Source organism: Arvicanthis niloticus, chromosome 12 (genome assembly GCF_011762505.2).
Source record: "Arvicanthis niloticus isolate mArvNil1 chromosome 12, mArvNil1.pat.X, whole genome shotgun sequence".
Lineage (NCBI taxonomy): Eukaryota > Metazoa > Chordata > Mammalia > Rodentia > Muridae > Arvicanthis > Arvicanthis niloticus.
Window position 1 is genome coordinate 28,603,035 of NC_047669.1, and position 17,662 is coordinate 28,620,696.

Genomic DNA, 17,662 nt, shown 5'->3' on the forward strand with positions numbered 1-17,662 from the left:
CAGGCATCAGTTCCAATTTGTATCAGGTGCATAAACTCAACAATCTGTGAGATAACCACTTCCTTTTAGAGCCCTACTAATAATATTCAGAATACTAATAGTATTCTGGTGGTAAGAGTGAGATGTACCTCCATAGACTCATAGACTCATGTATAGAAGAACGCTTGGTTCTCAAGTTGGTGCTATTGTTGGAGGAAGTTGTAGACTCTTTAAGAAGTGAGGCCTTGCTGGAAGAAGTGCATCACAGGGGATCTAAGGGTTTATAGCGTTCCTCACTTCTCTTTCTTTGCTTCTTGTGTGTGGATGAATGAGTGATAAGCCAGCCTCCAGATCACCATGCTGTAACTGTGCTTTTCCTGATGTTATTGTGCCTTCCCATCATTATGTCTATGCCTCTGGACCCATAAGCCAAAGGAAATTCTTTCCTCCCTAATCTGTTTTTGGTCAGGGTATCATATCACAGCAACAGAAGGGATCAAGGATGAGTAAGTGAGGCAGTAAAACTGAAAATATCCCAAAGGGAAACTCAATGATCCATTACATAGCTGCGCTATGGTAGGTATGTGGAAATACATGCAGAGACTATTTCTCAACCTTGATTCTCTCCCACAAGTGTAGGCTTCCAGAAACTATGTGCTTTAGGCTTTCTTACAATCAGAAAGAATTGTCTAAATGGTAGTAGCTCATCCAAACAAGACCAACAAAATTCTCATTTTCTCTCTCTCTCTCTCTCTCTCTCTCTCTCTCTCTCTCTCTCTCTCTCATTACTCTATCATTCCTTTTCTCTCCCTATCTTTATTAAAAATGAGAGAAGCTGGGTTCTGGGAACTGACTGTTTTAAATGAGAACCCTGAAGGGAGAGTTCATGCTTTTTCTGTTGTTAAGATTCATGTATCATGTATCTGCCCTGGTTGCTTTAGCCTTGGATTTATTTATTTATTTATTTATTTATTTATTTATTTATTTATTTATTTATTTTAATTCCTAGTATCTTTAGTTTTCTTTAAACAGATTTTCATAAACACTTAAAGCCAGATTCTGGTGCTTACACCTAATCAAAAAATTCATAAACAACAGAAGAAATGAGAGAGCAGGGGAGAGAGATTAAAAATATTAACCATTAATAAAGTATAAATATAATTGAATAAGTTATGTTTTTTTGAACATCAGTTTATTCCTGAGTATCACTAGCGTACTTTCTATTACAAGCCTTTATGGGATCCTTTATGTAAAACTAGTTTTTGTAAAATGTGTGATGCTGGTTTTCTTATGTTAGATGTTTGGCTTCTAGGATAGACAGAATTTTTGTACTAACATGTTCTGATTATTATATTTTAGAATAATTCCAAATATTTTCTACAAATATAAAACTCAGTGTCTGTGGGGGGGGGGGAGGGTTGCAGAATTCCTTTGCTTTGTGTGAAATTTGAGAAATGTTGTTATGTTAAACAGGTAATCTTTTCCACTCTTAACCATGGACACAAGAGAACTGAACCATCCTTGATAGAGATTCTGGGGATGGAGATTACTAATAGCATTTAGAGTTGAATTTTAAAAGATTCAGGATTCCATGCTCTCTTGATCAAGGTTTATTAGTGATACAGCGAGGAGACCTGAAACTGCCATGGAAATGGTGCCAGGTGATAATCTGCTAGGCTTCCAACCAGGCTGCATCTCCATTTTTCAGGCTCCAGAGAAGCCCCACCTTCCCTCCACCCTCTTCTGCCTGGCTGGGCCCTCATGTGATGGATGTGAGCACAGCATGTCTGCTAATACTCAGAAGCCAGTTTTGATGTGAAGTGTGGAGTGAGGATGTGGGGGCAAGCAGCAGATAGCAAATGGAGAGGAGATTGGCATATGAAAGGAGAGAAAGGAGAGGGGGGAAGGGAGGGAGGAAGAGAGGGAGGGAGGGAGGGAGGGAGGGAGGGAGGGAGGGAGGGAGGGAGAGAGAGAGAGAGAGAGAGAGAGAGAGAGAGAAAGAGAGAGAGAGAGACTGAATATTTCTCAAGTACCTGACATTGTGGAGCTAAGGGCAACTTAAGTATGTGCTTATCTGAATTCTGTCACTCAGGTTTTCAAAGTAAATGATAAAGATCTTCTATGCTCTCATCCATCCATGCCTTTAACATTTAGTAGAGAATAGGAGGGGCATATGGACGGTGTATATATTATATGCAAATAACAATGGTTCTTTTTGTTTGTGTAGCACCATGAACACTAAGGAGGATCAAAAAGACATTGTTTACAGATATTTTTTATTTTTATCACTTTATTTGAGACTCATACCAACCTAGTCAAGAAAGTGAGTCAGGATTTCGAGGCTTTTATTATGCCCATTAATACAAATGGATAAACTGAGGCTCAGAGAGATTAAATTACTTACCTAAGATCACAGGACAAGCAATTGGCAGAGCCAGGTCTAGAACCCAGGGAAGGGATTTATTCCACTACAAAGACATGGAACAGGACATTAAACAAAGAACATCTAAGAAATCAAGATCTGTAACTAATTAAGGGTTGGAAATGTGAAATTCCACAGTCCCACACTAAACCCAAAATGACTTTAAGTATGTCACTCTAAGCAAATAAGACAGAGCACTGTAACTTCAATCATATCCACTCTGTTGGAAAGTCCAATAGCATTGGGTGGGATACCCAGTCTGCTCTGAATGGGTACCCAGGAATGTTCTTGGTGTTAAGTCATCTCTTCCAGGATCTCATCATGATGAACCCTCCATCCCTGCATGCGTCAAGTATATGCCAATTGAGAGTCCACTCTGTACTAGGCATCCATTAAATGCCAAATCAGCACCTGATCAGCACTTCATTTGCATTGGAAGGGAGGAGAAAAAGAAACCCTTAAGCCAGAGATGCTTGGAGCACTAATAAGATACAGGACAAGGGCATCAGGGTTGAGGAACACCATCCATCCAACTTTGGCTATAAAACACAAATTTTACCTACAAGTTTTATCTTGCTTCTTTTCTCAAAGATATCTCAACTAAGCTATTAGAATACACCACTTAAAGTCGTGGAAATATGTGGTTGCAATCTTCTCCATACTGGATGCCATAGGCTTGCACCAGGATCCAAATCTTTGAAGTCTATCCAAAACTAAAAAAACATTCAAATGACCCAATTCCTGTATATTTAACACAGGTTTAAGAGATTACTTACTGTTCATTCTCCCTTCCACGCCACACATCATGTGTGTTGGTAGATTCAGATACTTCAGTGAGAAAGAAAAAAATTTCAAATGTAGGTAATATTAATTATTGATCATAGGCTCCAGCAGAGACTAATACTGCATGCTTAGAGCAGCAGAAGGTGGACACGGGGTCTTTTGTGATAGTTGTAGTGTAAAGTAAGGATCGTGAGTACGCCAGGATCCAAAGAAAGGCAGCATGGATTAGTAGCCATAGCTAGACTGTGATTCTTCACCTCTAAGGATGATGGGACTGGCTTGTTGGTTGTTAGGTGTGTTTAATATGGAATGACATCTCCAGATAGTTCTGGCTATGGCATTTTGGAGAAATGAAGACAACAAATGGATTAACTTTGTACCTGCTTGCACTAAAAATGGAAGTATGCCATGTCTGTACATTTGTAGCAACAGAAAAGGATGATGAATTCTACTGTAAAAGTTCACACCAGTAGTATCTTTAAAGTCTGCTAATGATTTTGTTTATTTAAATACACCACAACTTGAGGCAAGACTAGAATCTCTGGCCCATACTTATTCAGCAAGCAGATTGCTCAGAGTTCACAGGATCAACCTATTTGCTAGTATAATATTCATTATGAATAGAAAGAGGGTAAAATTTATCATTTTCTTCACTTGTAAGCCTGATGAAGCGTACAAGTTGGACACAGATACACATTAAAAAATGAACACTAGGTTGTACAACAAGTGGTAATAAGTTCAAAATGCAATGTGCTCATGAAAATAGTAGAAGAAGTTCATTTATAAAAGTATGGATTTAAAGAGCTAACTGTTGTAAGGGAAATAAACATTTTCCAGGCTGTGAAAGAACTATAAAGTGAGCAGAAGAGTGGGGGATGAAAAGGAGAAGGTTTAAGGATGGCCCAAGACTAGATCATGCCAGGCATGCTGAAGGGTTATTTAATAGTTTGTAACCAACAGGGAGACATTATAGAATTTTAATGAGGAAATTAGTGTGACCAGATTTACATGAGGTAAAGACACTTTGTCTGTTGTTTGCACCAAGACTGAAAAGAGAAAATGTGGAACTGGGGTCCATAGAGGTATATGTTGCTTTTGGCCTGATGAAAGCTAATGAAAAGTCTGAGCCAGGTTACTTATATAAGTAGGTAAGTGTGGAAAAGCAGAGAATATATTCAAATTTTTTAGCTAGAGTCAAAAGATTTGTACCCTAATATGGGAGTTGGAAAGAAGGACCACGTTTGGGACACATCCTAGGTTTCTAGTGCTCCGAGGCTGGATGGGCATTGCCAGAGCAACTAAGCAGGAAGTCCAAGAGTGGTCCAAACCAGAAGACACCTGATCCAGCACGCACAGGAGACACTTGAGTTTTTCTGAAAAGCTTCTATATAGGTCAGGAGGTCAAGATGAACCTCTGGAAATTGCAGGACAGGACTGAAGCTCTCAATGTGGATGTGTTGAACTGGGATCAATGAGTGGAGTGACAAAAAAAAAAAAAAAAAAAAAAAAAAAAAAAGATTACAGATGAAAAGCCACTGTCCTCAGACAGGGGAGTGACAATAGACATCAAAAGAGTTTTTGAAAGGTCCTGTCTGAGGAGAAGAGATGTTGGGGGAATTATCCAGGAAGGACAGTTAGATGGCAGAGCAACAGAAAGTATGCCACAGCTTTCAAGTAAGACGAGAGCTAATGGTTCACCTGAAATGGTACCCTGTGTCCGTAGGATCATGAGAACTGAGGCCTCTTTAAAGGAGGTAGAATGGGGAATGATGAGTGAGACATGGGCCTGGGATGAACGGGGAATGATGAGTGAGACATTGGCATGGGATGCTTTTAGAAACGTTGTTCTAAAAGGAAAGTGAGATGGAACCTGTAGAGATGGGATGCAGTTGGAAGACTCTAGAACAGAGGAGATGCACTCATGGACCACAGGGAAACCAGCTAAAACTGGAAGTTCTCAAGGGAATGGAACAGGAGTCAGTGAGGAAACACAGAAGAGAGAACAGGAATCCAGCTGATGGAGCGCTCAGTGTGAGCAGGAGTTAACATCTCTAATAGAAACAGTCCAAGTCTGTCCTCGCAGTTGTGGGAAAAAAAATGGCTGCCCTGTCCAGATTGTTAGAAAACCTTATAACACCCTTTAAGGTAAGTGGGGTGGGGCAGTTTACTTAGTTTTTTGGTTGGACAGCTTCAGTCCTTCAGGTGTTCAGTCCTCTGACAAGAAGTAACTAAAACTCTTCCGTGATGTGAACCATTCAATGTGGTTGAGTCTGTAAGTGGCACAAACTAGGGTCTCGCAGTACAGTGCTCCTCGGAGACTTTTTAATAAAGATTTCATTTCAACTGCCTGGAGACAACCTGTCTACACTTCAAAATCCAAGAGGCAGGATGCTGGCCCAATTTACCCTCTTTGGTTTGCAAGTGACACTTCCTCTCTCAGAATTAACCAAGAAATGAAAGTGTTAAAGGCTGTACCTGCTCTTGATGAACTCGGAGAGAGGTTTCATAGAGGAAGATTTTAGATGTATCTTAAAGTCAATAGGACCCGTGCTGGGAAGGGGAGGGGTGCGGAGTACAATGAGTTAATACAGAGCTCTGTGATTGCCTGAAAGCCCTCGATCCTTCCCTATGGGACCAAGTAAAACTCTGAAATCTGTGGATTCATTCTGCCCCAGGCATGTCACTAGTAATTTCGCTATGACAGAAGAAGACCCTGGGCCACCCTCCCTGTTGGTGAGCAGGAACTTTGCCCTTTACTTGTAACATCAAAGGAGGTTTCTGCAGTTTTCACCAGCTCAGCAAGAAGGAAAATTAACCCTGTGTTTTCTTCCTCCAGTTGCCTCAGCATGGCTTGCAGAGTGGGCAGGGAACATGGTGACACGCAGAGGACTCTCTTAGCAAGAAGGCTCAGGGGTCATTGTGTATGTGCCATAGTACAACTTAAATAATCAGAAACGAACACATTGCTATAAATTCACCACAAACTGTGAAAGGTTCTCTGAAGTCCAGATGATTTGGGAAGGGGGAAAAAAACCTTTTAAATAAGTTTTTCCGTTCAATGTTTTGGAAACATATGGCAGATGCCATAATTGTTAAAAAAAAAAAAAATAACGGACAGCTTCAATTATATTAACTAGAAGGCCTCTATTGAATCAATTCACTACGTCCCTGGATGACACTGGGTGTGGCTCAGAGAGACTGAGCAGGAATCCAATTTCTTACTAGAAAGAATGGTCCCCACCCAGCAGCAGAGCTGGACCTTTCCACACCTCCAGATGCTGTTAGGGGGAGGGATCAGCAAGGCTGGGGTTCTAAACCAATGACTAGTTTCTCAAAGATAAAAATTATTTTTTATATGGGGAGGGGTAGACACCAGCAGAGGGAGAGGTGGGGACAGGTCTGCTTGCTTGCAGGGTAATTTTTTAACACAGAAGCTACAAACTAAAGTCATTATTTTTAAACAAAGGAAACATCTCACATTTTTTCTCTCTGTAGACTATCACACCTTGTAAGTTTTTAATCGTCTGCAATATGCATGGTAATTGAGCTATTTAAAGTAAGCCTCAAGATATTTGAAAATCATGAGCCAATAAAAATCTCCAGGATTCTTTTATTTTAACCCTCCTTTACCTACTCCTCTCTCTCTCTCTCTCTCTCTCTCTCTCTCTCTCTCTCTCTCTCTCCCCTGCTTTAGTAATGTACAGTATTAAGTAATGGCTACTAGAGATCATTTAAGTGTTCCTCACACCCACTGACAATGTATTACAACTTAGAAATTTCTGAGACTGCCTGCTTCTGCTGCTCAAGTGGAAGAGGAAGGAAGTGCAGGCCCTCCAGTCCCCCCTCCCACATTGCTGCTGGATTTCATGGGTGTGGCAGAGTTAGACCTTTGCAGGTTTGTGCCCTCATTTTAGTCCCTGTTAAAAAACTGGAGTGATAAACACCTCCCAGAAGAAGGAATGAAACCCCTAGATTCTGACTGGAATGATAGAGGGTCATTTCACAAGAAGGAAACCTGCATGAGACTTAAGTACCTATATGAATGGCAGTCAATGTAATATGAGCCCACGCCCTGAAGACACCATTTCCTTCTGTCTGGTTTAATGATACCTTAAATACTGACATATGCAAATGACACATAATGTTGCTACACGGGGGCACATAACCGTTTCATACCTAAGAACCTATTCATAAAATATGTGGGTAGAAAGGACCGTTTCTATACGTTACATCTCCTCCTTTGCATCAGTGAGGCCAAACCACAGGGAGGCATGTGAAATCCATACAGAGTACATGCGTAATGGTTGCATGGGAAGTATGTCCGTGCCATACACATTTACATGCAAATTCCTACAAGTCCCTAAACACATAATTTCATCTTCATCACTTTGCACATCAGAGTGAGTGCTCCAGGGCTGCCAGTGAGATGAAGCCAGTGGAAGCAGCTGTCCTCATTCTTTTGGGAGGGAATTCCTTTAGCCCCAATTCCCTGTCTGAAAAGCATGCTTGGTTCCCTGCACTGAACGAGATGTGTGGATACTCCCATGCACAGAAATAGGGTGGAAACAAGCTGTCAGCCAGCCACACTTTTTTTTCCCCCAAAATTCAAGTCTTTAAAATGAATAGCATTGGTTTCCTTAAGGCTCCACCTTCCTAAATTGTATTTTACCAGCTGGCCAGTGCAGTCATTCTGCAGCCTCTTTCTGAGGGTGTGCTTAACCCCCGGGCACCTGTATCTGTTACATTCATATATTAAAATGAAGGAAGACATGGGAATAAATGTTTTACAAATGTTCCAATGGAAGTATCAGTTTCTGGAACCAAGAGCAGTTAGAGAAATACAGCCAGCAACACCCACCCCCTGCCCCGCCTAGACAGACTTTTCTCCATTCACCCTTCACAACCAAGGATCTGCATTTATTTATTTGTTTGTTTGTTAATTGTGGGCTTGCTTCTCCTCTAACTACTTTGACATTTGGCTTTTACCTCTTTTTCTCTTCCTTCCTCCAGCCCCCACCCCGCTCCCCACCCCTCCTTCCAGGGCGCTGGCTACATGTGGCCAGGCTGAAGGGCTGTTTCCTCTGTACCCTCCTCCATCCACTTTGGATTCAGAAAGTGTATAACTAATTGTCCAATTTCCAATACCTGCAAAGAATAATGCCAAATACCCTTCTCTTGCACCCCGCCCTTAAGGCAATCAGTTTGCAGAAATATCCTACAACCATGACTGCCATCCCACCCCACCCCACCCCACCCCACCCCACCCCACCATAGGCACACTAGCACACAGGCACACACACTCACTCAAACCCCACACCCATTCTTTTTTCTTAACCTTCTCTAAAAACCACTCCAACATGCTCCCAGGGATGTTTGAAGGCTGCGTTTGGGGAACGTTACTGCACTGTGGATGACTGCAGGATCCCAAGCTTCTCACATCTCGCCACCCTCACCTCAATTAAGTTTCTAAAACGTCTTTCAAAAAATAAGCGAGCAATTTGAAATGAAACAGAAAAAAAAAAATCTAGGCGGTGGGGGAGGGGAGATGGAGGATTGGGATTCTAGCTCCCTCATCCTTGGAAGCGTCCCTCATCCTGATGAACACGAGTCACTCGCCTCTAGGATATTAACACACCTCTGGTCACTGTTAATGCCAGAAAGACTCACAGAAAGAGGGGAAAGAGAAAAGCCCCTGTTTCCAACAGGTAATACCGGCTCGGCTCCCCTTTACCATCCCATCTAAGCTCAAAGCTCCTAGGGGCGTGGTCCACCCTCTTCCCGGACCAGCTGGCGCACAACGCTCCTGATCTCAGGAAGGGGATTTTCCCCCTCAGCATAGCCGGTTCTCCCCCAACCCCTGTTGTCTTTCGGCTCTTTTTAAAAATAAAAATAAAAAAATATCTCCTAAATCAGTTTCATTCATTCATTAAAGAAAGAAATAAAACCTTCACATGTTTTCCCACATACACCTGCGCCCCTTTGAAGCTCATGCGAGCACGAAATCAGGTATCTTCCGCAGCACATGTGAGAAAATTTCAATCACAAGAACAAGCGATGTTGAAATGTGAACATAATTCCCCCAGACCACGTTTTTCACAAATAATATAAAGACTAGCTTTCTGATCTCGGAGATGTAGCCCGCATCGTCCCCACACCCCTTTCTGCATCCACACCCTCAAAACCAGAGACCCAGCCGCTGAGAGCACTTAGTAATAGGCGAGGGGAATCACATTTCTAGCCAAGACGGCATATTTCTCTACCCTCACTCTAATTAGTAGCAGCATTCCAAAAACCAGAACATGAAAGGCAGAAAAGAATAAAGCTGAGATGCAACCATCAGTTACCATATGCTAAGGAAACCAGAACACCATGCCAGGGCAGAAGCAGTATTTAAAAAAAAAAAAATTTTTTTTTTCTGCCTTTCACGGGGAAATACTGTACTCTGGTAATCTCACAACAGCAAAGAAGTAAAAAAAAAAATCTTTAACTCTACCTGTTTGGTTCTTCTCATACAGCACAGCATGGTGGTATCTTCCCCTGCCTTCTTCCTGCCTTCTCTCCTTTCCTCCTCTCTTCCTATTCCCCCCCTCTCCACCTCTTTTCTGCTCGCTTGCTCACTCGCTCTCTCGCGCTAGCGCGCTCGTCCTCCCTCCCTCCCTCCCTCTCCCTCTCTCTCCCTCGCTCTCCCTCACACACACCAGGGCAGTTAGCAGCAACTGTAAGGTCCACAGCTATTGCTCACCGCACACGCACATCTCTCTCTCTCTCTCTCTCTCTCTCTCTCTCTCTCTCTCTCTCTCTCTCTCTCTCTCTCTCTCTCTCTCTCTCTCTCCTCTCTCCTCTCTCCTCTCTCCTCTCTCCTCTCTCCTCTCTCCTTTTCCTTCTCCTTCTCCTCTCTTTCCTCCACTCCCCACCCAATCTTTCTCTCCCTTCTCCCTGGGTCCCTTTCTTAGAATTGTTCACTAGCTTCCAGTGACTAATCACTTCCCTTCCCGTAGCCCCTACCCCCATTTCTAGACAGTCGCCCCCTCCCAGTCCCCTGCCAGCCTCATGAATATTTAAACACTTCCAATCTGGACCCAATTACCCACCGACTTTTGCACTGCATTGGGAGGGATATGGGGTGGGGGTAGAGAAGGATATTCCAGACAGTTGGAGAGATTGGATGGAACGTGTTTTAGGGAAGTGGGGCCTGAGGAATGCTCCTGTTTCTTTCCTAACTCTCCTCTTTCCCAGGACCACAAGAAGGAAAATGCGAAGACTAGAGGTGCACATAAGTTACAGCTGCCATTAGATTTTATGTGCAGTTGATAATTCTGGAGGTTCCGTTTTCTCAAAACTAACTGATTTTACTTATATAACCTAAATACACACCTATGATACGCTTAGCTATGCCCAAACATGTCATCTATGCTTCAGTACACTAGCTATACACACGTGTGCATGCAGGCACACACACACACACACACACACACACACTCACACACACATGCTTATAGCACTTAAGCATTCTGAGCATTTGAATGTGGAATAAACTATTGTCTAGGAATTAACATCTGTATCTAAGACCACATAGTGGGTCTTTTGCTTATGCACACACTGTATTTAACAATTGTGGTTCCTTCTGATTTTACTGAAAAAAAAAAAAAAACAAGCTTAGTATCTGTGAATGACAGATTTCTGTAACACTGACAGTGATGTCTTACAATTTGAGCACAATTCATACAAGTAAACTGTCTTGAGTCCATGAAGTCCACCTCAGTTTGTTCTAGTGCCTTCCTTAATCTGGGGGAAAATATGTGACTTGTAAATTTGTATTGCACAAAGTTTAGACATTTGGTATTGGGTGGACTTGGAGAGCCCTTTACATCTGTAAAGTGGGTATAATAATGTCAGTCCTGCCAACATGTTTTAGGATGGAATGCAGTGTGTACAGGACACACTGGAGCAACTCTCGGCATAGTTTTACAGGCAACAACTTTTCTGAAATGTTGATAACATCTCTAAGAGACTACTTCAAAGAACTTTCCAGATGACTCCTTATTGTTCGTTAGTGGTGACAAGTGTCTCTAATTAAATAGCTCATGTTGTTCTTTATCCGTCCTAGACATGAGCTTGTTTGACAGCAAGCAGACAGCTTGTTATCATGTTTATTTCAGGACTACTGAGAGCCATGGGTACTTAACAGATCGAGGTGCATACCTCCTAAAATGGACCATCTCAGAAAGATGACCAGAGTCCGTGATGGTGACACCAGGGATGCTGATTAGAAATGATCCATAGGCATCTCTGAGAATGACCCAATTTACAACCAAACCATTGGGTCCCCCACCCCTGTTTGTTCCTCAATTTTCATATTTTATGATTTTCTTCTTTTAAAAAAAATTTACATTCAGGGTTTAATATTCTTTTAACATCGCCGTAATCCCTGTCAGAGCTAGTCTTTAAAAAAAAAAAAAAAAAAAACGCAGCTTTCAAGGATGTAAGTGATAGAAGCGGGCAGAGAATGGATGAGAAGTGACTGCTCATGGGGACACTGAAGTGAAGGATGAGGATCTGTCTCTCTCGTCTCTGGTGCTGGAAAGGAAAGCTCAGCCAAGGAGACTGGGAGCATGGCAGAAGAAATCATCTCTTTTACCATTAAAATGGTTTTATCGCTCAAGCGATAAGATCATTGTCTTTCCCTTTTCTCTACACCACCATCTCAGCCGTCCCAGTTATGTTTTCCTTCCTGTTTTGTTGATGGGAGGAAACTTGAAAAACAATGTGGCAGACTACAGCCACAAAAAGGGGGGAATCAATCAGACATGGGCATGGATGAACTGCATAACCGAATGCTACACCACAGTTGTAGCGCTGGCTTCCTCATCAGCTTCGGTGAGTTTTCACTTTGTCTGGTTTCAGTGGCAAGGTTACAGCATGGAACTCATTTTGATGAGATTCAAAGACTGAGAGAAATTGAGGGGTTTTTTGACTAGTTCATCCAACCAGTAGGAGATAAACCGAAGACTCTGAAGCCTTTCCAACAACCAAGCTACATACCTCTTTCTAGGTAACTACTCTATTTTTTATTCCCATATCACCAGTCTGAGCCTATTGTGTAGCTTCAGATTTCATGGGAAAACTATAAGTTTTAGACTACCAAGTTAATAAAATTATCAGTCAATTTCCTGAGTCTGGAAGAAGAGGGGGTTTGAAAAAGTAGACTCCAGTTCCACACTCACATTTCTTTAATCTTTGCCTTAACATTATTCTGTTCATAATAAACCAAGTAGTTCCTTAGCATTAGTGTAAACAGAGAAAGAGAAGAGAGAAACAGAAATAGAGAAAGATACTATTGAACAATGTTTTAAAGATTTGACTTAAAAGAATGAGAGACTGCCATTTGCAACAATCTAGATGAAACTAGAGATCATTAAAAATAAGCCAGACACAGAAAGACAACCGTACATATGCTGGTTCATATGTAGGATCTGATAGATACTGGTCACATAGAAACTGAGAGGACAATGGGGATTACCAGAGGTTGGTGTGTGTGTGTGTGTGTGTGTGTGTGTGTGTGTGTGTGTGTATGTATGTATGTGTGTGTGATGCTGGAGCAATATACTTACAGTACAGTGACTCGAGATAACAAACCTTTACTGTACATTTCAAAGGCCAGAGGAAAGAATTATAACCATTTTCACAATGAAGGAATGGTTAAGTCTTCAAAGAAGACAATGTATACATCTATTAAAATCTCATAGTTTCCCATACAAATTTTTATATCATTTAAAAGATAGATTTTTTTTTTAAAATATCAATGAGGATACATTGGCTTCCTGAGCCTACCATAACAAATTTCCACAAATTTATCCCCTCACATTTCTGTAGCCCAAAAAAGCTAAAACAAAGTACCAGAGGGCAGGCTCATTTTGGAGGCATTGAAAAATAATCCATTCTAGACCCTCTTTTGAGCTTCTGGTGGCTGGGTCAACCTTTGCCATCGCTTAGTCTGAAGCTGCATCCTCTTTACCTGCCTCCATCCTCACATGGCCTTTCTTTCTGTAGGACTCAGTTTTCTCTTACATTTTGGTTAGTTCAGAACTTAGGGTCCATCCTAAATCTGGAATGATCTTCCCTTGAGATCCTCAAATCATATTGACAAAGGTATCCTTCCAAAAAAGCCACAATCACTGGTCATAGAAATTAGAAGTTAGACATGGATTTTTGAGAGACAATCAACTCTTACTACAAAGAATTAGAGCTACACAAATGGTAGCATTTTGGGGGATGACTGCAGTGATATTGTGTAATTTGGAATGGAGAGAAAAAGTTTGTAACAGCTGGAACGCACTAGGCACTTAACAAGAGACAGGTTTTTTCTTTTTCTTTTTTTTTTTCTTTTTCTATTTCCTTTTCTTTTTTCCATCATTTTTTTCTTTCTTTTTTCCATCATTCCTCCCAGATCCATGCAGAGGAACAACTTCCCATTCTTCCCATTCTGTATCTTTCTGTCCACACAGGAGAATATCCAAGGGGAAGAAGAAAGTAAAAGAAACAAAAATTGCCTGGAGATTGAGCCTAGGGAGTCTAGAGAACACAATTCAAACAATCAGATGTGAATGGGGACGGGAGGTAACTGGGTAAACAAGATGATGGAGAGAGTTGGATGCATCTTATAGAGGTATTGAAATGGTCACATGCCACATGGAATCAGATTTTAACAAACCTGACTCAGAACTGTCTTCTATGAATGCTATGAATGATTACTGGATCAAATTCTGAACTACAATGTGCGGTAGAAAGTAGAGGGTCAAAGAGTAAACCTTGAAAGCTGTTCAGAGGTCAAGAACTTAAAGACAGAATCCAGAAAAGAGGTAATGGGATGAAGAGGGGAGTGGCAAACTAGAAGCTAACAATACCCTCCTAAATGCTTGAGAAAGTTTTCTTGAGTTTATATTCTTAAAATTTTATTAAGAAGTCCAATGGTTTTATCATTATTTAAATACTTGACTAGCTAAATATACTTAAATGAGATTTTATAAGTGAATATCTATAGCTAAACTAGGGAATATAAAGCCTCTTTTGTAAAATGGGGATTTTTATATAATATTAAAAATCCACACAATCCAAAAGGGATCCATCAACATATATTATAGGAATCCATCCAAGAATCTTAATGTCCAAGAGCTATTGAGGCTGATGTATTTAATTGCGTGTCTACTTCTCATGTAAGAATCATGTAGATGACTCTAGCTCTTAAAATCAAGCTTGTTCTTCCAGATCCAAGACCCCAAATTTATGCAAATTGTAGAAATATGTTTTGACCACTCAGCCACCAAAATACCTTCCATTTAGATCAACAGCAACTTTAATTACCAATGCAACCCTCTTAAGATCTAAAAGTATATATACCATTTCATCATCCAGGGCTCCAGGAACCTCAAACACCACAAATTTCCCCACCTTGCCATAGCTTTCATATTCTCCTTGGTTTAGTTTTTCAAGCCTTTATCATCTTTACAGCACCTGCTATTGCTCAGCAGGGCCACACTAGTAGGACACTGCCTACCTACATATTTCGGTTAATGATTTGAATATTGTTTTAGTTAAGGTTTTATTGCTGTGAAGAGACACCATGGTCAAGGCAACTCTTATAAGGGACAACATTTAATTGGGGCTGGGCTACAGGCTCAGAGGTTCCATTATTATCAAGCATGGCAGTGTCCAGGCAGGCATGGCACTGGACAAGCTGAGAGTTCTACATCTTGTTCTGAAGGCAAAGAAGAGAAGACTGACTCCTCAAGCAGCTAAAAGCCCACCCCCACAGTGATTCACTCCCTTCAACAAGGCCACGCCCACTCCAACAAGGCCACATCTCCTAATAGTGATACTCCCTGGGCCAAGCATATTCAAGCCCCAACAAGTATGATTTCTCCAATTGCATCCTGAGACTCCTCTCTCCCATCGTCCACAAAAACCTTGCTGATCTTCTTCACTTACTGTGCAGGGTCTCGTGACTACTGGTGCTTACTCTGCTCCTGCCCTTCCCGACAGCTAGACTTTTGCATGTTCTCACGCACTACTGTGTCACTGTGTTGTCAAGGGAGAAGTTGCTGCTTCAGGTTGTTGATTTGTTCTGTCTAGCTCCTCATATACCCTGGAGGAATAAAAACTTTGAAAGATTGCTGTCAATGTCTTGAGTCCTCTTCCTAAGGAAACCCTTGAGGTAACTTTGTACTTCTCTGTAAGAGTAGGTAAGACAACGGCAGCTACTCCCAAACTTCATTTCCTCTTTTCTCAACTCCAGTCTTGAACAAAATCTGGATTTGGTTGCTTTGAGCATCTTCTAGCTTCAAGCCTCTTTCTTCTTTCTCCTATGTCTTTGTCTTTTGAGGTCCCACTGCCTCTGTTGCTCTGCTCCTTGAGCCTTCACTATTTTCTCGTAATCATCAGAAACAGGATCATATTCTTCAGCTGCAAGAATCAGACCCCCTACCCTTACCCCTGAAGAAACCGTTCCTGGGAACAAGATTCTTCATTCTGGCTGCTATGTGAGATGGTGTATCCACAAGCTGCTGGTCTTCTTCCTTATCTCTGAAAGTTCTTTCACAAATATCCCTTCTTTCCCTTATTCAATTCCTCTGACTTAGTCAACCATTATCTCTTAGGAAAATGGTTACAGTAACATTCGAACTAGCATTGCTACTTTTATATTTACCCACCGCTGATCCCCACCATTCATATCGTACCTCCATGTTTCTATCTAAAATGATAATCACGGAGGCTAAAGAAATGGCACAGCTGTTACAAGTGCTTCATGCTCCTCCAGAGGACTCAAAATTGGTTCCCAGAACCTATGCCCTGGGTCTAACCTAGGCTCCTGGGGTCTAACATTTTCTTCTAGATGCACACATGTGACATACATTCAAACACACATAAATAATCATAATAGTTATTATTATCCATTTAATTAATAAAATATAATTAATAAATAGTTGTATTTATTACTAATAATGATTAATAAATATTATTGATTATTATTTTTAAAAACTAAATACTAAAAAGAAATTAATTTTTAAAGTAATTGTCATGTGATATTCTTCTTCTCAAAGACCCTTTGGGAATGTCATGTCAGTTACTGTCAACACTACAGTGCACATAAGATTCTCCTGAAGAATTTGCTAAAATATGAATTATTTGGATGTCTTTAACAAATAGTTGACCTTCATGCACATATGCTAAACTTTCAAATCTACAGTGTTTCAGTACACTTGAAGAATTTTGACACAGTCCTCTTCAGGTCACTCTTGAAGAATAGTCTGAAGAACAAAAGGCAAACCCAAATTCCCAAGTTTCTTTCCCTGTTCCAGCCTCATCTTCTATTTCACTCAGACTTTAAAATACAAAGAAAATACACATTTATTAAACATGTGATATTGTTTAAATTTCTTACGCCATTCTGGAAAAAAATGCTCACCTTATATGAGCCTTAAAAATTGAATGATTATTAATCAGATATGTAGTAAACCTCTCCAATGAGCTTTCATTGAACTCTCTGCAGATGCTCCTTCTGCCTACTCCAGGTCCCATGGCAGCCAAGCAGAGCAGAACATTTGATTCTTTTACCATTTCAAGCTTTACTTTTTGCTCTCCACATTCAAATATAAATCTCTTTTGTTTACAAGGACTTGCCCTTATTCATCTATGTATTTCTAGGATTTGACCCAGTGGCTGGCACATAACAGCTAGACCTGGATCACTGTCCCAGGATACTGCTGCCAGACAGAACCTGCCAAAGTCTTCCAGGAAGACATGGCTACATCTGTTCCAGAGGGAGGCTTGCCTCTGTGATATGATGTCACCATATTAATTAGGCTGATAGCATCACAGTATGGCCTCGCTGCCAGGATTCATTGTGCTTGTTGCAGTCAGATGAGATTTCTGAAGCCAGAAATTGTACGATTTTTTTAAAGACCTTCGAATGCTTGCCCACCCTTCCAGATGTGCCTTACATCCTACCAGAACACACCCTCCATTCCCTGTTCTGTTCCAGTGCATCTTGGAAGACATCTAAATTACTGAGCAGCCAATATCCCACAAAATTAATCTCAGACAGCGAGCCATGTAGCAGGGGAAGAAAAGAGGAAAGGCACATTGACCATAAGCTAGGGTTGAACTCGCCACTCTGATGATTGCCTGGGTGAGTAGATGTAACTCAGTGGTCTATGAGTGCATCAAGCAGCCTAAGTGGAAAGGTTCCAGGAGATGACTTCAGCCTGCATCATCAGCACCCCCCCTAGAGGCTGAAATCAGCTTCCCTTTGTCTCATCACTGAGCTAACCACTGAACTTTGTCCTGGCCTCATTTCCATTATTTATTTGTAATGTAAGAATCTGTTTACCTCTTTGTGCTTTCCCTAAAATGCACATTACCAATATCAAGCACAATCTCTTGGCTTTTAAGATTTGTTCTTGGTATTTCCAGTGAAAACAT

The 17,662-nt window shown here is 41.2% G+C and overlaps 1 protein-coding gene across 1 annotated transcript in view; it reads right to left on the reverse strand.

The window, feature by feature from the left end:
• Gap43 (growth associated protein 43) overlaps positions 1 to 9,837 on the reverse strand; it is a 90,207-nt gene extending 80,370 nt beyond the window's left edge. The window contains exon 1 of the mRNA XM_034515362.2: positions 9,678 to 9,837. Within this exon, the coding sequence (XP_034371253.1) occupies positions 9,678 to 9,707 (30 nt within the window). The 5' untranslated portion in view covers positions 9,708 to 9,837. The remainder of the gene's footprint in view (positions 1 to 9,677) is intronic.
• Between the last annotated feature and the right edge of the window lie 7,825 nt (positions 9,838 to 17,662).